This window comes from Podarcis cretensis (assembly GCF_951804945.1).
Source record: "Podarcis cretensis genome assembly, chromosome: 14".
Lineage (NCBI taxonomy): Eukaryota > Metazoa > Chordata > Lepidosauria > Squamata > Lacertidae > Podarcis > Podarcis cretensis.
In genome coordinates, this window is record NC_137183.1 from 52,856,281 (window position 1) to 52,879,344 (window position 23,064).

At 44.9% G+C, this 23,064-nt stretch overlaps 1 protein-coding gene across 1 annotated transcript in view; it reads right to left on the reverse strand.

The window, feature by feature from the left end:
* The window catches only part of GNA12 (G protein subunit alpha 12), a 35,559-nt gene extending 25,125 nt beyond the window's left edge, over positions 1-10,434 (reverse strand). Inside the window, exon 1 of the mRNA XM_079953935.1 lies at positions 10,018-10,434. Coding sequence (XP_079810061.1) covers positions 10,018-10,365 — 348 coding nt within the window. The 5' untranslated portion in view covers positions 10,366-10,434. The remainder of the gene's footprint in view (positions 1-10,017) is intronic.
* Between the last annotated feature and the right edge of the window lie 12,630 nt (positions 10,435-23,064).

Sequence of the window (23,064 nt, forward strand, 5' to 3'; positions counted from 1 at the left end):
GGATGTGATCCTTGATTGAACAGCAGCAAATTTTTTTAGTAAATAATAATAAATACAGTAAACTGTTATATGTGTACAGTGACCAATTTTAGTTAGAATTTCGGCTCATTTAAAAGCAAACTACTTTCTCTGACTCTCATGCTTCAGAGCCATTATGGGGATTAAAAATAAGGTAAGATTCCATAACTCAACCTGACCTTTGGAATAGGCAGAAAAAGGAACCAGTAACTAGGTATTAAAAAAATATCTGCAAACTTTGTATTAAGAAGATGTCTGCAGACTTGACATGAAGGCTGGCAACATTAATCCCGCCATGTGGGAGCCCATTGCAGACAACCATAGTGCCTGGAGACAAGTCAGTCAGGTTGTGTATCCACACCAATGACCAGTGGAGACATGACCACTGGGAGGAGTGAAGGAATCCCATGGTGCATCTGCACCAATGAAACTGGATACGAACGTAATTCGTTCTGGAGGTCCATTCTTAACCTGAAACTGTTCTTAACTAGAGGCGTGCTTTCGCTAATGGGGCCTCTTGCTGCTGCTACGCCACCGGCACATGATTTTTGTTCTCATCCTGGGGCAAAGTTCTCAACTCGAAGTAACTCTTCCAGGTTAGCAGAGTAACCTGAAGCGTTTGTAACCTGAGGCGGTTGTAAGTAGAGGTTCTACTGTACCTTCATCTGCCCCAGCTGCAATAAAACATGTCTCATCTATATTGGTCTCTACAGCTGCAGCAGGTGCTGTAACTCTTCAGTGGTTTGACTTTACCCCTGATGGCACACTCTTCCATTATCTCTCAAGACAGATACTAACTGCAGGTATTATAGAAAAAAACCACCCAACTGCTTCTCTAAAAACATGCATTTTACCAGCATAATACTCTCATGGCAGATTGTTTCATGTGCTACTCTTGAGATCCAAAGGCACCACCAACTTCAGCACTAAATATTAAGTAAATAACATGAATATTTTAAAAATACAGACCTTTTAAAATATGTTAACAGTTTCTCCTAAACATTTGCATCACATTTGACAAGATTATGGGAAGAAGAGCCTAGAGATTTAGAACATTGGAGAATATAGTGTTTATACATTACAAACCCTATATTTAGTGCTGGGCAGCAATCTGGATGCATTAATACCGTTAATGAAAAGACTGTCATGTCGCAGCATCCAGGATGCATGTTCTACTATGATTTTTAGGAGGCCAGTAGAAATTCTTCACCTTATTGGCATGGGAGAAAAGTAACTAAAATGGTTCCATTTTGCTGCCTGAGGAAACCTGTCAAACACACTTCAAACTTATGTTTTCTGGCCTTTATGAGTCTTGCAAACACAAAATCAAGGCAAAGAATCTTAAATATTTCCATATATTTCATCATTCATTCAAATGTTGCTATTTCCCAGGTGAGTACTGTAAACATCAAGATTTGTATACAGAGTTAAAAGACTAAACACATGAACAAAATACAATGCCCTTTACTTAGCCTACAGGAACTTAACAACCCAATCTTTGTATTTGTAACTGCAGTTATGTCTGTACACTATAATACGACTCTCTGTCTCCAAGTAAATCCAATGAAAGGGAGAAGGGATTTTGAGAGTTGTCTTAATGCAAACAAAAAAATGATGGTTGGACTCTGGGAGATGCAAACTGATTAGAGCTACTTATTGGGAGTGCCCCAAACATCCATGATCAGGATTATAATCAATATTACATTGTATTACAACTGAATAGATCCAACACAGAATTTGTGCAATAGTTGTTAAAGTGTTCAGACTGAAATTGCAGGACTAGAAAAGACCTTAGAAATGCCTTAGTTTAAGAGAGAGAAAACACTGAATATTTAGCTTCCAAAGCATATTAAACTTTCCCAGGTTAGAGTTACACTTCTTACTCTCAAACACCTGGCAGCAGGGGTGGGAAACTTTTCTACAAACATTAACATTAGGATACCTATTTGGACATATATCAATCTGTAAGTATAGATTAAGATGGATGTATTGATGTTTGTTGTATTGTGAATGTGAGCTGTTTTTTGTTCTTTTGTCCCCCCCCCTTTCTTTAATAAATTTGCAATTAAAAAATAAATTCTAGTTAACTAAGAGAGGTGTAACCTGCAAACCAAAACATCAACCTCATTACCAGATTATGAGAAGACCGTACCTGCCAAGGTAGCATCTTTTTAAAAGATAGGATGCAAGGAACAAGTCAGGATCTTACAGGTTTTCCAGCCTAGCCTCTATCCCAGAACATCAGAGGAAAGCATTATTAAGCATCACCTCACAACCATTGCTCTACAAAGGAAAGAGCCAATTCTTTAAAAGCAAGAGTTCATCTGGAAGACATCAAGACCCATTGTGTATCTTCAAGGAGTGTTTTGTAACAATAGTTAACTCTTACAGTACTATGAATGCTAAGAACTATGTTTTATACAAAATGCTAAGAACTATGTTTTATACAAATCACTATTTTACTATGAAGAAAGAATTTTTTACTACTAAATGGTGATTGTATTCATTAGCATATGTCATAATGCATTTTGTGTTTTAATAATAATAATAATAATAATAATAATGACTCATGTTCACACAGTGAGGTTTGACTGTTTCCTCTTCAAAAGGGAAGTTCCTCATGTTTCATGACAAAGCACTTTGGAAATTACTGAAATTATACAAAGCTAACTATTATGCAGGATAGGGTGGTGGTGGAAAGGAAGCGGCTACTAAGGAAAATAGAGAAGGATTGTCTTGGCTCTTGGGTATGCTGAAGTAGTTGAGGAATTCTTCAGACTGTGGCAATTCTTGTTGAAATTTATGGCTCTACAAGTTCAGGCATTTCAGAGGAACAGTGCAGTCCTTACCAAGAACACTACACACATGATGATAAACCCATATGGAAATAAACCAGATTTCAGCTCCTAAGGTTACACACTGCCAGCTGACCACCAAAGCAACAGCAGCTGACTTTTGTTAGTCCAAAGGCTGCATTTGCTGATGACTTTGATCTAGCAAGTTAAATTAAAGTCAACTTTAAAACTGCACTGGAGAGTAAGGTCCATTGAACGTAGAGGGATTTGCTTTCAACTAACCATTTATACAATAGTACTGCATGAGTCATGTGATTGTCAGATGTGCTAATTTAGGTGTTTTATATACTTTTCTATTCCAGGTGGATATACTGAACTAATAGAGTCTGTGTATTCCCAACACTAGCGCTTCTCATAAAAAACTGCCCTGAAGCTTAGCCTTGGTTAACAAGCAAAACCATCATTAACCAATGACTATTTACTTAAGCCAAAGCAAAACTGATGTTTGGGAAGCCTGCCCCATAAAGTGCTAGGAAAAGCTACAACTCCTAAACCATTGCCTGCGCTAAATGGAAAAGTAAATTTTGGATTAGGGGCTTACATTCAGCATTTTGTTAACTGTGTGTCTTCTCTGTAATAGAAAGATTTATAAAAAAAAACAGGATAATACCAGAAGAGTTTCAAAAACAAAAATAATCTAGTATTGCCATTGTTTACCAATTGCAAGTATTACCTTGACATATGAATGCATTTCTATAATCTGTATTTAACACCTAAGAAATAGGGAAGGTTTCAATAACTGGTAACTAATTATAAAAAATGATGTTCTAAAATGGCAACATAAAAAATTGAATTTGATTTAATTTTTAAGCCTAGCTTAATATGTTTCTCTTCTAAAAAGAAACCTGGTTTAATATGAACTTAAATGCAAATTTATAATGTCATGAAAATGAATTTATGATCCCTTCATGAAATAGTGCTTTTCTTTGAAGAGAAAGAATGAGGAAGAAAACATCTTCATCAGTCATTACAAGATTTAGGTAGGTAGCTGTGTTGGCCTGACACAGTCAAATATATTAATAAAATAATAAAATAAAAAATTGCACACGAAAGCTTATACCAAGAACAAACTTAGTTGGTCTCTAAGGTACTACTAGTCATTACAAGGGTACAAGTACAGTACAAGAGTTCATATATTATGGTTTGATACTGTGCATCAGTTAGAAAGTCATTTTAAACACTAGAATTCAGGTGACGATATCTTATATCTCACCAGGATCATCCATTGAGCTCATGCAGATTATCTTGCATTTCTGTTTTGTGCCCAGTTACCTGAGCTCTGTGTTGTGTTCAATTCTGAAACAATATGTAGTATGGACATTAATTTACCATAAAGTGGAATAACACTGTTTTGTTCCATATCCATCACCACTCCCTTCTATAACAAGTATTACCTTGGTGTATGAATGCATTCCTATAATCTGTATTTAACACCTAAGACATGTTACAGCCCTATTTTATGCATACTTCCCTGGAAGGGAGTTCCAGTTTGTTTGGTGGGACTGGTTGCCAAATAAGGATGCAAAGGATTCAAAACTTAGCTTTCAAGTAAGCATTCTTGCTTACAATTCTTTCATGTGCATACACCTTATCTGTAAGCAAACATAATTCTATAGTACATAAGAATTTTGCTGAAGGGTTACATAATGGCTCTATTTGGCTAAAAACTAATACAGTCTAATTGTTACAGTAACCAGGCAAAACATATGCTTGTTAGGGAAGTGGGCAACTGGATTTAAACTGGTTTTTCTTCTTCTTAGTGATTTAAATCAATCCATCCACTCACTTTTAAGTTATGTTTTCTCTATATGGATACACATTTCATCACTTTTCCTAACCTCAAGATTACAAACCCTCTTCTGTGCTGTCAAATGGAAGCACATATAAAATCTGTGAAAGTACTAGAACATCAATGTTTTCTTTGACAATGACAGATGGCCATTCAATTCAAAAAGGCTGCATTTTTATAACAGAAACAGCAACTACCGGTATTTTCAAACCCTGAAGAGCATAATACAAATACAAATACCTATCTTCTTTACACAAATAGTCATTAAAATAGCACAATAAATAATTGTGTAATTAATCTTAATGAGGTAAATGAAAATGAAATTTCCCTAGAAGGCCTAAATGTTACTGTACTGCTTGCTAAAGTGAAATACTTCACAGGTTCTCTTCTAGGGTTTAATGTTAGGGACAATATTGATTAATAGTTTAGTGAGTGGGGATAAAAATGCAGAGTGTCAACAACAGAACCACATAGGTTTTTTCTTTTCTTTTAAAAAGAGCCATTAAAAATAACAATACATGCTCAGTTACATGTTCGCTTAGGACAGTGAACACATCCAAATCCCATTAGTCAGCATATACTTGTATGTTTTAAGAGCAACTGAAAAATGTATCACACTTGCCACTTGAGCCAGTGGTCTTATAAAAAAATAACAATTCTGATAATAAAAATCAAATGAAACTACAGAACTCCAATGTTCATAGTCATAAGCACAGTCTTAAAAGGCAAACACTACATCACACCAAGTCCGAATACACAATTTTTGCTTTTATAATACCAATACAATAGCTCACAACCTGATAATGCTCTTGCACATGACTTCTATAACACAAATTGTCTTGTAGAAAGATACTATACTCCTATCCACTTGCATGTTACCAGCAGAAATTCAGTGCCACATCCACAGCTCCTCACATTTCTGTGCCTAAGTCACAAGCAATCAATAATACAAGGTGCTGTGAGAAGATCAAGATGTGCCTGTACCAAAGGGTACCGTCTTCATTAACTCCAGGATGACAACTTCTCCCTCCTTGTCCTACTGAAGGGTTTCTAAATCCACTCATTTAAAGCTACCCTTCAGTCCACTGCTGTATCTGAGCATGAATGCACCTTCTTTCATTTTACCTTTTCCCTGTTTCCTCTTCAACTGTTCAGTCCTAAACTTACACCTAAACTATGTTGCTGGGTTTTAAAAAGCTCAGTATTATTTCTAGTTTATGCCAGTCCTTCATAATGTCTTCTTCCTATTTATAACCTCCTTTAGCACAGCAGCCAATCAACCAACCATCTTGCTGCTTATTGTGATTGCTTGGTTTCAGACACAATTTGCCCACAATATGATTATGAACACATTTTTCAGAGCAAATTTATATCCTTATTTCCAAGTAGGGGCTTGTTTTTCAAGGGCTGTGTAACATTCAAAAACACTGTGAGCATTACCACAAACATACTAGTAATATTGTGGCAAAGAAGAAAACCAACTTCTGTAACACCATAAAAACTAACATGTTTATTATTGTATTAGTTTGTAGAGAAGAACATCTGATAAAGGAGGTTCTTGGCAATGAAAGCTCATGCTAAAAAGTATTGGTTGTGTACAGCAGCAGAGCTTTTTTAAATGAACCTAACAAATAATGCATCTCTTCAGAAGCATTACAGTATAGTTGTCAAAACCAATAGCCTAGAACCTGCTTGCAATATTCAGGTTTATATTGTCTTTACAACAGAAAATGTGGATTCCTGGTATAAGTTTTTAACCCTGAAGGCTGGGGAACAATATCTAAAAACAAGTCGGTGCAGTTGGCAGGGTGTGCATATCTTGCTGAGTTCCTTGTTCCTCCAACTCTACACCTCCCCTCTTTACTTACTAGTATATATTCTAAGACAGCAATATGTGCAAATGGCTAGGTCTGAGTTGAGCTGAATTTGTTCTGAGGTTGCCTGTGTGGACATACTGAGTCCACATACCATAGGTTCAACACCTGTTATTCTAAATGTCATTTTAATACACTGCAATTAGCAAGGTCAGCTTCAGTGACCCTTCTAACCAGGTTTGCAAACTGTAATTTAGAGCACTGCACAACCAGCAAGAAGTCTGGTACATATATAATTCTAAGCAGAGCTAAACTCAAAAAATAGAAGGGAGAGGGAGTTCTCACATAAGAGGAGAGAGAAATAAGCTTACTTTTCCATGGTTAAAAACTGGACTGGCACAGGTGTAACTTTGCCCAGATTAATAACTCCTTAGCTCACTTTAGCCACACACGTGCATTTTCATTCAACTCTAAACAGAGATGGGCAATTTTCATCTATTTCATTTCAACACATACATTAATGGTGACCTGTGGATTTTGATCCATGTCAATGACAAAGCAAAGAATAAGAAAGCAGCCAATATTCCACATTCTGTCACTCTTGGAAACACGCATGCTGGAAGAGGACACTGACTGTCACAACTCTTTTAAATTGTTTTATTGAATTTGAGTATGTTTTGCTTATATGGTTGTAAGCTACACTGGAACTGTGTGATGAAGGGTGCACCGTAAACTGCTTTCCAGGGAGTCTACATACTTGGTGATGGCATAAGTTTCTATCATCCCATCCTCCAATTCCAGAAACCTGGAACTGGGCCCTTCTCTCCTCCATGTCAGTCTTTGGAATTTAGGCAGGAAGGTTACACCAAGAGGTAATGGAGAACACCATTACTCCTCACACCTGGACATACCACAAAGAGAAATCATGTAATCTGCACCTCCCACATAATTCCATTTGAACAACAGATAATCAAAACATTGAAACACAGCTATAATCCAGGAGATGTGAGACAGGGCTATTCAGGATGCATAGGAGAAAGAGGGGAAAAATAAGAACAGGAACACTGAGAGAAGTTGGCTTCCAAATAAATATTGGTCTTACAGGACTATTTCAAGAATGGTTTGCACAACACAGTAAGCTAAACTGTGGCTCACTGGGACCGCACAAATACATGGCATTCCAGAGACCTTGCAGTTTCTTTCCTCCTTCCCCAGTCCTTTTTTGATTGTACTCTGAACTAAGTAATGGTTTGGTTTACCATGTTATCCAAAGCGGGACTTATTGTTATGTTCTCTTTCTCACTAACCATAATCTGCAGCCAACAATAAACCATGGCTAGCAGTGAGAGAGCTTAACTATAAGTCCCGGTTTGGATGACATGCTTAGCTCTGTGAGGTACAGGAGTAAAGCAGCTGTGAGCTTCTCTCTGGGAGTCCATATGTTTATGCAGTCCTGGTAAGACACGGTTTGGCTTATCCTTTTGTGTCAACCAATCCAATGGATACAAAGTTGTATGAAGCATTGCAGGGGATGGACTAGATTACTTTTTGGGTCCCTTCTAACTCTACAATTCTATGATTCCAAGTACAGTGGTACCAAGAATACTGTTCCAAGAATAATTCAAATAAATTACAGAAAACAGACTACTTAGGAAAAGCAATATAATGCCACCTAGCATAACACTGACAGCCCATCTCTTTGTACCCACACTGGTATCACCTCCCCCTTACACAACTCCACCCGTCGCCTAGCTCTCCTACCTTACAGGATCATTGTAAAGTTGAACTGGATGTATATGTAGCACATACATTGACGTGTGAGGGAAAGTAGCATACAGTGGTACCTCGGGTTAAGTACTTAATTTGTTCCGGAGGTCTGTTCTTAACCTGAAGCCCCACTTTAGGTAATGGGGCCTCCTGCTGCTGCTGTGCCGCCGGAGTACGATTTCTGTTCTCATCCTGAAGCAAAGTTCTTAACCTGAAGCACTATTTCTGGGTTAGTGGAGTCTGTAATCTGAAGCGTACGTAACCTGAAGCGTCTGTAACCCAAGGTACTACTGTAATAATCATTTTATTATTATGACTTGACAGGCTGCCTTCCATATATTCCTCCAGTTTATTTTATTAAATATAATTACAGCACAGCTTTCTAGTTATTAATCAAACCATTCAAAGCAACACACAATTCCACCACCAGCTGCGTGTTTCTCATCTCCTACCTTACTGAGGGAATACAAAACACACTACTTTCCCTCAGAATCAATGCACACTAAACAGAACGCATAACAGCCTCACCACACTCATTCCACCCATCGTCTGGTTCCATCTCACAGGGCTGTAGTAGGGTTTATACAATTGTATGAGAAGTGCTGGCACTGTTTTCCCCAGCCATCTGTTTCAGTATGCCTGACACTCCCATTTTATTTCAACCTTCTTATTCAGGGCATTCTGTACACCACTCAAAACAGCATTCCTAAGTCAATGCAAACCTTTGGACCTCCAGATGTTGATGGACTCCAACTCTTATCATCCATACCTATTGCCCATGCTGGCATTAGAAAAGCCTTGCTGAAAATTGAATCATCATCAGGCCAAGGGCCCAGCGAGTCCAGCATTCTCTTCTCCCAGTGGCCAACCAGATGCCCCAATGGCAAACATGCAAGCAGAACCTGAATATAAGAGCCCACGCCCCTCCTGTGTTTTCCAGAAACTGGTATTCATAAGCTCTGATCCCTCAAGGACTGTGCAGCCAAAGCATAGCCATTATGGCCAGGAGCCACTGACAGCCCTTTCCTCCTCCACTGATTTGTCTAATCCACTTTTAAAGCCAGGCAAATTGGTGGCCATGTCTGGCTGCAGTGGGAGTGAGTTCTGTAGGCTGCCAATGCGTCACATGAAGAATTTGACCCGACTCTCCCAACGTCCGGCAGTGTAACAACCGGGACGTGGGAGGCCAGGGTTCAAATTCTGACTCGGCCGTGAAGCACGCTGGGTGATCTCGGCCCTGTCATCGTCTTCCTGGTCAACCTAAACCTACTTCACGGGGTGCATGTGAGGGGACCCTGCACACCCCCTTGAGAGGGAAGCTGGGATACAGAGGGGGCAGGCAAGCCAGCAAGCAAACCAGCCCAGCGGTTTCCAAAGGGACCCCCCTGCCCCAGTGGCATAGCGTGGGGGTGCAGGGGGTGCGGCCGCACCGGGCGCACCATCTGGGGGTTAGGGTTAGGGGGTGCAAATCCATGGGTTAGGGGGCGCTAATCCACGGGTTAGGGGGTGCAAATCCATGGGTTAGGGGGCGCAAATCCACGGGTTAGGGGGCGCAAATCCACGGGTTAGGGGGCGCAAATTACTTGCCTTGCCCCGGGTGCTGATAACCCACGCTACGCCACTGCCCTGCCCTGAAGGCTTAAGACACGTCACGAAAGGAAAAACGGGGCGAGGAGGGATGAGGAAAAGCAAAGCCACTCCCTCCTAAGCATATGCCACTTATGGAAGCTTTTAAAATCTTTCTCCTCCTCCCCGCCCCCCCCCCCCCGCTCACCTTGAGGGCGTTCTCGTAGATGGTGGCCCTGAACTCCAGCAGCGCCTTCTGGTCGAACTCGCGGCCGTGGATGATGCGCATCTGCTTGAGGAAGGTGGACTTGCCGCTCTCGCCGGCGCCCAGCAGCAGGATCTTGACCAGGCGCCGCACCGAGCGCCGCTCGCGGGCCAGCATCGCGTCGATCTCGCGGCTCCGGCGCCGGGCCTCGCGCTCCGCCTCCCGCCCGCCTTCCTTCCCCGCTTCGCCCGGCGGAGGCGGCGGCGGCGGCGGCGGCCTCTCGCCCCGCCGGCCCGACGCCGCGTCGGCCGACAAGAGGCAGCGGCTCAGGGTCCGCACCACCCCGGACATGGCAGGCCGCGGAGGGAGGAGGAGGAGGAGGAGGACGACGACGGAGGGCGGCGGGCTGAGGAGGCGTCAGGCAGGGCAGCCGCTCTCGGGCCTCGGAGCTAGGAGACCACCGGCCCGCCCATCGCCCCTCCTCACCCGCCGGCGGAGCTGAGGGCGCGGCCCGCCGCGGTGGGCGGAGGGAGGAACCGGCCGCCGCCGCCGCCGCCGCCGCCTCCGCGATTCCCCCTCAGAAAAAAGGCTTCTCTGCCCTCCCAGAAAAAGGGCGGGAAAAGGAGCCCCTCGCGCGCCCCTGCACCCTCAACCGTCACTTTCCGGCCGTTGGTCTTCCCTCAGGAGGGAGGGGGCGGGGGGGGCAAACAGCGGGGCGACTCGCTCTGCCTTCGCTCCCACCGCCCGACTCGCCGCCGACTCTCGCCCGCCCCGCCCACTTTCTTCCGCACGCCCACCAGGCGGAGGGGCGGGGCGAGCTCAATGGGAGAGAAGCATCTCTCGCAAAGTAGCCTCTCATTGGGAGAGACGCATGTCGCTCCAAGCCGGTGGGTGGTTTTTCTTTTTTTTTTACCCCTGTCGAGTGAGCTCGCTCTGGATTGAGGGGCGGGGACTTTGTAAAGAAAAACCCCGAGAGATTTATGTGGGGGGGGAAGAGGCGGGGTTAGACGCCCCCGCCGACCAATAAGAGCCGTGGGGAGGGAAAGGAGGGGGAAGGGGTTAAAAAAAAAAAGAGGAGACAGGAGGAGGAGCTCCTCCCCTTCAAGGGAGAGGTAGTGGGAGGAGTTTTCCCATGCTGAGAATGGCAGGGAGGCTGACGGCTTCGCTCATTGGATGGGGCGTTGGAGTGACGTCAGTCGGGGAAATCATGAATGGGAAAAGAGGAAGAGGGCGGTGCTCGTAGAGAGATGCGTTCGAGGGGGCGGGGATAGCAACCCCCTGCTAAGAGACAGGAAATGCAGAGCAAGAGCAGCGCTTAGAGATGTCTGTCCGGCGTCTTCTGGAATATAGGGCATGATGTTGCAATGATCTGTATGTTTTAATAAATCTCATGCCTATATAAGCACGTGTTTTTTTATATTGTGTTTTTATGATGTGAACTACCTTGAGATCTATGGATAAAGGGCGACATACAAATTTAATAAATAATAATAAATCACACACACACATTCTACCAATGTTTCCTTGCTTTTTAATCCTAGAATTGTAGAGGCATACCAAGGGTCATCTAGTCCAACCCCCTGGGATGACTACTAAAGCATCCCTGACAGGTGGAGATGACTGCCACGCCCCCCTCGCCCCCAGCCCCCAAATGTTTTATTATATCTGTTTCTATTTTAGCTGTAAGATGCCTTGAATCCCTTTTAGGGAAAAAGACAGGTTATAAACGAACACAGCAATGATATAGGAAGCCTCCAAATCTACAGGGCCGCGCCCTTCCAGATGTTTCAGGCTACAACTAGGGTTCCTGTGAGCTGTAGTCCAAGAGAGCCAGTGTGGTGTAATGGTTAGAGTGCTGTGCTATGAGCTGGAAGTCCTGGATTCAAATCTCCACTTTGTTAACGGATAAATCTGAGGGCTCCCTTGGACAAGAAAGAAGGACACCAGCCAGAAATACCAGAGCAAAACAGCAGCCAGTAGGCTTGGTCTTTATTGAAGACTGTCGTGACAGGACTCCCACCTGCCACAAGGTGGAACAAGATGGAAGCCCCAAACAAAAGAGAACCCAAAATTTCATTAGCTGCTAATCCCCATGTTACACCCCCCCAAACTACATCACTAATACATCATGATTACATCATGAGAGGAGAGGTCTGGTGGCAGTAATCTGAGCATCCTGGACCCTGCCACATTCCTCCCCTTGCCCTCCACCAAACACCCATCAAGTGTAACAAAAGAGATATTTTCAATTCCCTGTTTCCCAGCCAAGTTAATCACACCCTTTTGTCTTCATCTGGGTTTGGTATAGAAATTCAACAAACAATAAATATGTTCTAATCCATGTTAGTGGTTATGAATATGGGGCTAAGGAACATATTCACCCCTGATTAGCTAATCCAGAATAATGGAGCGTGATATTTTGATGCCTGCTTGAAGAGCAGGCAGTATTTTGCCAACCACAGTGTGTTGCTTTCTATGTAAGTCCTCCCCCCCCCCAACAGGGAATCTCCATGCAGGAAGAGAAATGTGCTCCACAAATGGCATGCAGAAACCTCTTTGTCTCTTTAACACACAATAAACTCTTTCAGTGCAGTCTCCCTTTGTGGTTATGTACAATGCATGCTGCCTCCTTCAGTATCTCTAGAAATCTACCATCTCATCTGTCAGGTGCCACAATTTCTGTAGGGAAAAAAAGATGAAGACTTCTGGAAACAAAATACACCCTTATATCCAGGAGCAAAGAGCACTCGAAAGCAGCCTTTTATATATGGGAAAGTTCTTTCGCACTAGTGCTAGTGTAATGAAAGATCTCTGCACAGAGAACCTGGTAAACCTGTATAATGAGCAAATATACTGAAGTTGTCTGCCATCACTCTGTTCAAAAAAGAGCAGCCCAAGCGACAAGAGGATTCAAGGATCTTCCCTGAAAATAAAGGCTGAAACATTTGAGACTTTTAAGGGTTTTTTATTGGGGGGGGGGGGGGAGAAGAGATCAAATGGGGCACAAGATGTTGTTGTTGTTGTTTAGTTGTTTAGTCATGTCTGACTCTTCGTAACCCCCTGGACCAGAGCATGCCAGGCCCTCCTGTCTTCCACTGCCTCTCACAGTTTGGTCAAGCTCATGCTGGTAGCTTCAAGAACACTGTCCAACCATCTCGTCCTCTGGCGTCCACTTCTCCTTGTGCCCTCCATCTTTCCCAACATCAGGGTCTTTTCCAGGGAGACTTCTCTTCTCATTAGGTGGCCAGAGTATTGGAGCCTCAGCTTCACAATCTGTCCTTCCAGTGAGCACTCAGGGCTGATTTCCTTCAGAATGGAGAGGTTTGATCTTCTTGCAGTCCATGGGACTCTCAAGAGTCTCCTCCAGCACCAGAATTCAAAAGCATCAATTCTTCAGCGATCAGCCTCCTTTATGGTCCAGCTCTCACTTCCCTACATCACTACTAGGAAAACCATAGCTTTAACTATATGGACCTTTGTTGGCAAGGTGATGTCTCTGCTTTTTAAGATGCTGTCTAGGTTTGTCATTGCTTTTCTCCCAAGAAGCAGGCGTCTTTTAATTTCATGGCTGCTGTCACCATCTGCAGTGATCATGGAGCCCAAGAAAGTAAAATCTCTCACTGCCTCCATTTCTTCCCCTTCTAAGATAGGTAGAAATAAACACAAGAAATACTGGTAAACAGAGGGACATATTTCATCCTCTCGTGATTCCAGAACTGAAGCTCACCCAGTGAAACTTACTGGGCAGACAAACAAAAGCCATTATTCACATGGCGTGTGATTCATCTGTGGAATCCATTGCCATGAGACAGAGATGGCCACTCTGCATCTTATGGCAATGGATTCCATAGGCAGATTACACATTGTGTGATGCTACACTTTGGTTTAGACAAGGGAAGAGAGAGAGAGAGAGAGAGAGAGAGAGAGAGAGAGAGAGAGAGAAAGAGAAGAGAGGATAGTTGGAGCTCTAGGGGGTTAAAGGAATACCCAGAAAAACTGGGTGCAGTGTCTTACAATACTGTGAATCATTCTATTTTTCTCTTATAATTATTCAATTCCTTCACCCCTCTTTTTGGTAGCTGAAGGTGTCTACAGCCCTCATGTCTCCAATTCATTCTGGAGGTCCGTTCTTAACCTGAAACTGTTCTTAACCTGAGGTACCACTTTAGCTAATGGGGCCTCCAGCTGCCGCCACGCGATTTCTGTTCTTATCCTGTTCTTATTTCTGGGTTAGCGGAGTCTGTAACCTGAAGCGTATGTAACCTAAAGCGTCTGTAACCCGAGGTACCACTGTAATAATCATTTTATTATTATGACTTGACAGGCTGCCTTCCATATATTCCTCCAGTTTATTTTATTAAATATACTTATGGCACAGCTTTCTAGTTATTAATCAAACAATTCAAAGCAACACACAATTCCACCACCAGTTTCTCATCTCCTACCTTACAGTGTTATACACTTTAACTGGTACCACTGTAGTCTAAGCCCCCAAGGAAAATTATCTCCTCCAAAAATAGAGAGGTGGCATTAAATTTCGAATATAGATTATACATACTGCCAAACTGTATTGTTTAAATGAACACTTACCAGCCACTTGCTGGATGGAGAGGATGGAAGAGGATGGAAGATATCACCATATGTAGTGGCAGCAGCGGCGTAGCGTGGGTTGTCAGCACCCAGGGCAAGGCAAGTAATTTGCGCCCCCTAACCCGGGGCAAGGCAAGTAATTTGCGCCCCTAACCCCTAACCTGCCGCTGCTGCCAGCTTCTTCTTGCTGCTGCCTGGGCTGGTCGGGTGTGGTTCTCTCCCGCGCTCAGCGCTGCGCTGGGCGACCGCTGCACTGTCCCTCCCCCAGATAGTCCCTCCCTCGCTCTCTCTCCGCTCCGCACCGCAACACACGCCTGCCACCCCCCCTCCACAGTGGATGGCGACCCGGCAGCTCAGATCGGATTCGCACAGCCAGCACTGCAGTGAGAGAGAGTGAGTGAGCCAGGTAGGGGCAGAGAGCTGCGAGTGCGAGCGCCCCCCCCCAAATGTTGCGCCCGGTGCGGCTGGCCCCCCCTGCACCCCCACGCTACACCACTGAGTGGCAGTGCCCAGCAGCACAAGATTTCTAGGTAAATCTCTTTCAAACAGTACCAGGAGACTCTTTCAAGTGGTTCATAGTCTGGTGAGCACTTCAAAATCTCCTGTAATGACTTTACAAAGTTATTTGCAGATAAAATAGCTCAGCTTTGGAAGAAGGTAGACTCCACTGTGGGGGCAGGGCTGGACTGGGCAAGTGTCAGAGCTCTGCCTAGCCAGGTTGTATGGGGTCAATTCCAACCTGTTACCTCTGAGGATGTGGACAGGCTGCTTGTATGAGTGAAACCGACCACCCGTCTTCTTGATCCTTGCCCATCCTGGCTCATAAAAGCGATCCAGGTAGGGCTTGGGCAAAGGGCTTTGTGGGGTGGTGAATGCTTCCCTCTGTGAGGGAGCCTTCCCAGACTCCCTTAAAGAAGTGATTATTAAACCGCTTCTTAAAAGAACATCTTTGGACCTGACCATTATGGCCAATTACAGTGGTACCTCGGGTTACAGATGCTTCAGGTTACAGATGCTTCAGGTTACAGACTCCGCTAACCCAGAAATAGTACCTCGGGTTAAGAACTTTGCTTCAGGATGAGAACAGAAATCGTGCGGCGGTGGTGTGGCAGCAGTGGGAAGCCCCATTAGCTAAAGTGGTGCTTCAGGTTAAGAACAGTTTCAGGTTAAGAACGGACCTCCAGAACGAATTAAGTTCTTAACCCGAGGTACCACTGTATCACCCAGTCTCAAATCTCCCATTCTTGAGCAAGGTAATTGAGTGGGTGGTCGCTGAACAACTCCAGGCACATCTGGAAGATGCAGACCATTTGGATCCCTTCCTTTTGTAACAACATGCAAAAAATAAAAAATGAAAAATAAATCCTGTATGAGGAATGTGAGCCCAATATATATTTGCTACCTAAAGGGCAGCTCAAATGCTGCCTCCCTTCATTTTTTTTTTTTTAAATCAGATATCCTGCATTCATCTCTCTTCACATATACACGAGCATGGCATGACCAGTCCTGCATAGGAAATGGTAATGTTTCTGTAGGCTTCATCAATAACCACTAATTGTTTCTGCAACATGCCTTCTTCGGGTGGGTAGTGACAGCCCAAAGCCACTAGGTGACACTGCTCTCCAATTTTTAAAGTACACATTCCAAATCTTCTGCATTTCCTGATTTCTTTTCGTTGCCAATGCTTTTGGTCCTTCTATTACACCTGTTTATTATAGATGAAAATAAACCTCATCAGTGGTTACTAACCACAATGGCTTTGATCGTCTGAAGCATCTGGCAGGCTTCAGAATACTGGGCTAGACAGGGCTTTGGTCAGATCTGGCAGAGTTGTTCATATGCTCTTAGACCCTTCTCCTCTGACCCAGCAGTTGGGTTGGTGACTGGGCCCAGGACCTTGGCAGCACTGGGTGAGCCAAGGTGGGAGCATTTGCCATTTCAAAATCCCTGCACCTCTCCTTACTTGCAAGTAAACATACATAGGATCATGCTATATGTATAGCGGCCATTAGGCATGAGAGACCTGGTTTCCAAATCTATTAATAAATGAAATTAAGCCCAAATTAAATGCTTCTCAAATTATCATCATCACAAAAATGCAAAATAAAAACACAAAATACATAATAAAACAAGAACAAACCAAACCAATGAATCCCACCTCTTCCACAAACACATCTAAAAGGACATAGACTGCTAATCAGTCCAAGGTCTAGTTGAAAAGGAATGTTTTCATCTGGCACCTAAAGATTTATAATGAAGATGCCACACAAACTTCCCTTGGGGAGAGCGTTCCACAGATGGGGAGCCACTGCAGAAAAGGCCCGTTTTCATGATGCCACCCTCCAGACCTCTTGTGGAGGAGGCACACAAAGAAGGGTCTAGCATGAGGATTGCTGGGTCTGGTTTGGTTCATATGGAGACAGGCAGTCCTTGAGGTATTGCAGTCTTGAGCCATGAAATACTTGATAGGTCCAAACCAGGACTTTGAATTGGGCCTAGAAACTAATTGGACGCGGGTGGCCCTGTGGGTTAAACCACAGAGCCTAGGACTTGCCGATCAGAAGGTTGGTGGTTCGAATCCCCACGATGGGGTGAGCTCCCGTTGTTCGGTCCCAGCTCCTGCCAACCTAGCAGTTCGAAAGCACGTCAAAGTGCAAGTAGATAAATAGGTACCGCTCCAGCGGGAAGGTTAACGGCGTTTCCGTGCGCTGCTCTGGTTCGCCAAAAGCGGCTTAGTCATGCTGGCCACATGACCCGGAAACTGTACACCAGCTCCCTCGGCTAATAAAGCGAGATGAGCGCCGCAACCCCAGAGTCGTCCGCGACTGGACCTAATGGTCAGGGGTCCCTTTACCTAGAAACTAATTGCATTACAACATCTGGCTGATCCAAATCAGGGTGCTCGCGAGGACTGTACTTTAAAGATCACCCCATTTCCTTCTACATGGCTAGAGCAAAGGGGAACATCTCCAAAGGGCAGTGGCGTAGCGTGGGTTGTCAGCACCCAGGGCAAGGCAAGTAATTTGCGCCCCCTAACCCGTGGATTTGCGCCCCCTAACCCGTGGATTTGCCCTAACCTCAGATGTTGCGCCCGGTGCGGCCGGCCCCCCCTGCACCCCCCACGCTACGCCACTGCCAAAGGGGAAAGAAAGACGGAAGAAAAGAAAACCCTGTGTACTTTTGCACATGCACTGGGGACTGGCAACGTGGTGAGTGGAACAGGTGGGGGCATATGAGAATGCGGGAGCTGTGCTCCAGCAGTCTCGGGGTTTCCTCTGTCACAGGAAGGTGGCTGGTTGGCTAAGGGTGAAGTGTAGATGGGTTCTCACGAGACAAGGCACAGTGATAACAGCAAGAACGTTTATTGAACAAACAGAACTGGACAACAGGGGCAAAGCAACTGCTTATATACATTTCTGAAGGCCTGGGCCACTCCCACTCCCAACGGGATTGGCTGTCTAAACTTCCAAGCTGCGAATCGTAAGTCAGAGTTTAAGGGCCAATGGCAGAGGCCCAAATCCTGAAATGTTCTGTGATTGGATATCATGTATCAAATCAGAATACAGGGGCTCAGAATCCTTAGTCCAGACTCAAGCTCAGGCAAAGACAGACCACGGAATACAAAACAAAGGGGAAGCCGCCTTTTCCTGTAGCATTTCTCCTCCTCATTCTCTTGCCCCATGGAATGAAATCTAACCTCAGTTTTTTCTTGTTGCTGTTGTTGATGAGACAGGAAGTGTTATGTACTGAAGTTCTCACCCTGGGCCAGCAGGGGGATACTGGAGATGGTTTTCACTCAGGTCCACATATGCAAATAAGGAATTGAAAGTGGCGTTCAGTGATTGGATAGTTACAGAAAGTTGCTACTCTTGCTTTGTGCTTGAGCTCTATATAACCAGGTTGGCTGAACCCTTCAGCTCAGTTCTGTTCTGGCCTGTGAATAAACAAGAGCTGTTTGAAGAATCGCTGTGTCGTCTGATATGTTCACCCACAACTTAACAAGTGAGGCATGTTTTTGCTCTGAGTGGCTGAGAGGATAGGGCTTCAAGCAGCTCTTTGATGCAGGGAAAGGGGACCTGAGTAGCCTTGCTGACCTTTCCCTTCCCTTCATCCCATTCCCTTCCCTTCATCCCCATGAAATGGTTTTATCTGGATTGTGCTCGTTTTTGGGTTCAGCGCTCTGGTGCAAGGCAGCTGACTCGTGCCAAAGTGCCAGACCCAAAGATGGGATGTTCCCGGATCCAATCAGAAGCTTTTAACGGCTTCTATTATTCCTGGATGTCTTGCTTAAATCAGGAACCTTAAGCAATATGTAATTGGCAGCCGGTGCAGTCAGGCCAGGATTGGTGTATGCTCAGAACATCCTATTAATTTCTCTGGCAGAGACAGTTAAGCATATGTTTGACTTCCCCAGTGGCATCAATGGGACTTAAAAATGCTTAGCTCTGGCTGGGTCCTGCTCAATGTAATTAAAAGCACATGACAAGATATCCATGCTTATATTCTGGTTGCAACAAGTACTTTGAAGCTCTCATTTAGCCCCACTGACGAAGTGAGTGGCTGCCCTGCGCTGTGCATAACATTATGCCAGAGTTGAAACATTGCAACCCCTCTGCTCCAGCGTAATTTCCCATCATGCACCCTGCTAACATTGGTTCATATGTGCTGCATATTATGTAAACGCCTGCTAGGCTTCCGGGGTCAACGTCAGTCTCTCTCCATTATTAATTTAGGTCAGGTGTGCCACATTTAATTTTCATTTTCCTCACACAGTCTTCTTCCTGCCCCCCAAGGGGGATGAAATATAAATACTAAAATATGTGTGTCATGGCTCCTTTGTCAATTAATCTTCACCCATTCCATAATTCTTAGAGGAACGACTGTTCGCCTTCATTAGCATTCAGAGCCAGGGCTGCCAAACAAGTTAGTTTACTTTCGGAACATGGCGCCTCCAACTACTCTTCAAATTATTAATTCTTGAAAGATGCTGAATATGTTTTTGAACCTGATGTATGGCTCTCCCATCGACGTTCTGCAACAAGGCCCTTGCCGGGTTACACAGAGGAAATGAGTAAGGAGCTGGGCTCGGTGATTTGCATAGCCAAGGTTGAGGCCCACCATGCAAATGAAGGATCTGGAGAACCTCGACAGGTGTAGGGATGGGAGCAGGTGTGAGCGATGGCCGGATGCGGTGCACTTCAGTGGCTCTGCACCTTTGAACATGGCGGGGTCTACAAGGATGGGAAACAGATGGACTTCATAGTTTAGAGAAAGCGCTAGCGAGAGGCGACCTTAGGGAAGTTTGTCAAATTATGCAGGGCATGGAGAAAGAAAAGTTTTCCCCCTCCCTTCTCGTAACATCCAGAGAAGCTGAATGTTGGAAGATGCAAGGCAGGGGAAAGGAAGTACAGTGGTGCCTCGCAAGACGAAATTAATCCGTTCCGTGAGGCTCTTCGTATAGCGGTTTTTTCGTCTTGTGAAGCAAGCCCATTGACAGCTTAGCGGATTAGCGCTATAAGCGGTTTAGCGGCTTTTAGCGATCAGCTGTTAAGCGGCTTATCAGCGGATCAGCTGATAAGCGGCTTAGCGGCTTAGGAAAAGGGGGGAAAAAGGGGGAAAAACCCCGCAGTAACTCGCCAGACATTTTCGTCTTGCGAAGCAAGCCCATAGGGAAATTCGTTTTGCGAAGCGCCTCCAAAACGGAAAACCCTTTCGTCTAGCGGGTTTTCCGTCTTGCGAGGCGTTCGTCTTGTGGGGCACCACTGTACTGTATTTTTCGCTCCATAAGACGCACCTGACCATAAGACGCACCTAGTTTTTAGAGGAGGAGAACAAGAAAAAATATTTTGGGTGCAGGCTGTAGCCATGGACATGCTATGTGACCTGATGGTGAATTTGGGGTGACCCAATGTAAAAATCCTGAGGATCCATGGGCTTCTACCTCCCCCCTCCCAGGCAGCTTCCGCTAGCGTCCTTTATCTCTCTCCCGATCCCACCAATCAGCTGCTTCCTTTCAACACTCCCTTCCCTCTTGTTTGCCTTAGTGTCTTTTCCTTAGCTGGAGCAGTTTTTTGCTCCTCCTTTTCTTCTATTTTCTTTCCTCATTGATTTAGTCTTCCTGTTTCCCCCTTTGCAAGTTTGCTGTCTTTACCTCCCTTCTCCCAGGCAGCCTCCTTTATTGCTAGCATCCCTTACCTCCCTCCCCAATCGCTTGCCGATTAGCGGATTTGTTTCCACACCCACTTCCCTCTTTTTTTTTATTTAAAAAAAAGCGCTATCTGCTTTTAGCCCCTGGGCAATTCGGCTCCAGGGACCATGCATTCGCTCCATAAGACACACAGACATTTCCCCTCACTTTTTAGGAAGAAAAAAGTGCGTCTTATGGAGCGAAAAATACGGTACTTTGCCCAGCTTCAATGGCTTCTGGCCATGGTGTCTTTGCTCTGCCTCCACGGCAGAAATGGAAGTTCTTGAAGCCACAGGAGAAGAGAGTTGCTCTCATCCCACTGGCAGGTTTCCCACAGGCATCTGGTGGGCCACCAGGGCCAGATTTAGGTTTGATGCGGCCCTCAGCTGCTAAAGGTAATGGAACCCTTTAGATGTCCAGCTGTCCTTTGTCAACAACAAACCGTCGCTGGTTTTTGGTGTTGAATATATGCTGTATGGTAATTTCTGGACCTAATAGGTATCCAAAGCCATTTGCACATAACAAAATATGTATTGTATCAAAGTAATTGTTGAACTGAAACACAACCAGTCAATGCAGAATGTAAGCAGCCTATATATAGAAAGGAGCAAAACAGTGATATTTGAGGGAGCAGGCTAGCAGGCGGGGCTCATGACTTACAACAGAGGAGCCTACACAACACAAAACACTGTTGCTTTATGTAGATTTTATTTGTTTTTTATCTTATATTTTGGAAAAGTACATCCAGTTTTTTCCTTTAATTTTTTTTGGGGCCCCCAAGAGAGTGGGGCCCTAAGCTATAGCTTGTTTAGCTTATACGTAAATCTGGCGTTGTGGGCCACTGTGAGAACAAGATGCTGGACTAGATGTGCCGTGGTCCTGACCCAGCAGGCTTTTCTTATGCTCTTACTCTACAAATGTTTTCAAGGATCCTTCCCCAGCCTGGTCCCTCCACAAGTTTGGGGCTACAGCTCCCACTAAGTTGGCTTGGACCAATTGGAGTTGCAGTTGGAGGTTGGTAGGCAAAGCATGGTTTTAAAGCATGGGTGGGCAAGTGTGGTGCCCAAATCCAGCCCTAAAACGATTTCAGTGGGCTCTGGGTTACCCATGCTGTTCAAAGAACATTCCCTCCAACATGTTGAGTACCAAAACCACGTGACCCGCATGGAGCCCAAAAGACGTGCTTTTATTGAGGCTATGCTGTTGCAGTGATCAAAACTGTGTGTTTTGGGGCACCGTGCAAGATTGTGGGTCCCCAAAGGTGATTTTTTTCAGGTTGAGATAGCGCATAATTGCGCAAGACCACAACGTGAAAAACGGCTGCCATGCTCTCGCAGGGAGAAACAGGATGTCCTGGTTTATCTGTGACACTTGTCTGTATAATACAGGAATCAGCAAACTTTTTCAGCAGGGGGCCGGTCGACTGCCCCTCAGACCCTGTGGGGGGCCTGACTATATTTCTTTGGGGGAAATGAACGAATTCCTATGCCCCACAAATAACCCAGAGATGCATTTTAAATAAAAGCACACCTAATGTAAAAACACGCTGATTCCTGGACCGTCCGCGGGCCGGATTGGGAAGGCAATTGGGCCGGATCCGGCACCTGGGCCTTAGTTTGCCTATCCATGGTGTAATATGTGGGTGCAGGGATGTAGGAAGGTGGGCGGGCTGCCCCGGATGTCATCCCTGAGGGCAGGTGACAAAATACCCCTAGGCGGATCGCCGCCTCGCACCCCTGGGCGCCAATCACCACCCTTGACGCCTATCGCCGCGCCCATCATCCCCCTGGATACCGATCGCGCCACCCCCTGGGTGCATGGCTGGGTGCCCGAGTGGCTAGCTCCACCGCTGTGTGGAAGCATGCAGTGCTGCTGTGATGCCTGGACATGTGTGCTCCCGGAGACTTAGGCTCTTCCTTCTAGCCATCACCTCTTGTGGCAAGGTGGGGTGGCCAAAGGGCATGGCATTTCTGGCTCTTGGGCCCAGAATAATAATAATAATAATAATAATAATTATTATTATTATTATTATTTATCTATACCCCACACATCTGGCTGGGCTTCCAACTCTGGGCGGCTTCCAACAAAATATTAAAATACTGTAATACATCAAACATTAAAAGCTTCCCTAAACAGGGCTGCCCTCAGATATCTTCTAAAAGTCTGGTAGTTGTGAGGCATCTAATCATAGCCTGCATTTTTATTGAGGCTTGATCAGGGCCTGTATTTTAAAATGAGCTTAAAGATCTTCAAATGTTTTATGCCAGGCAGAA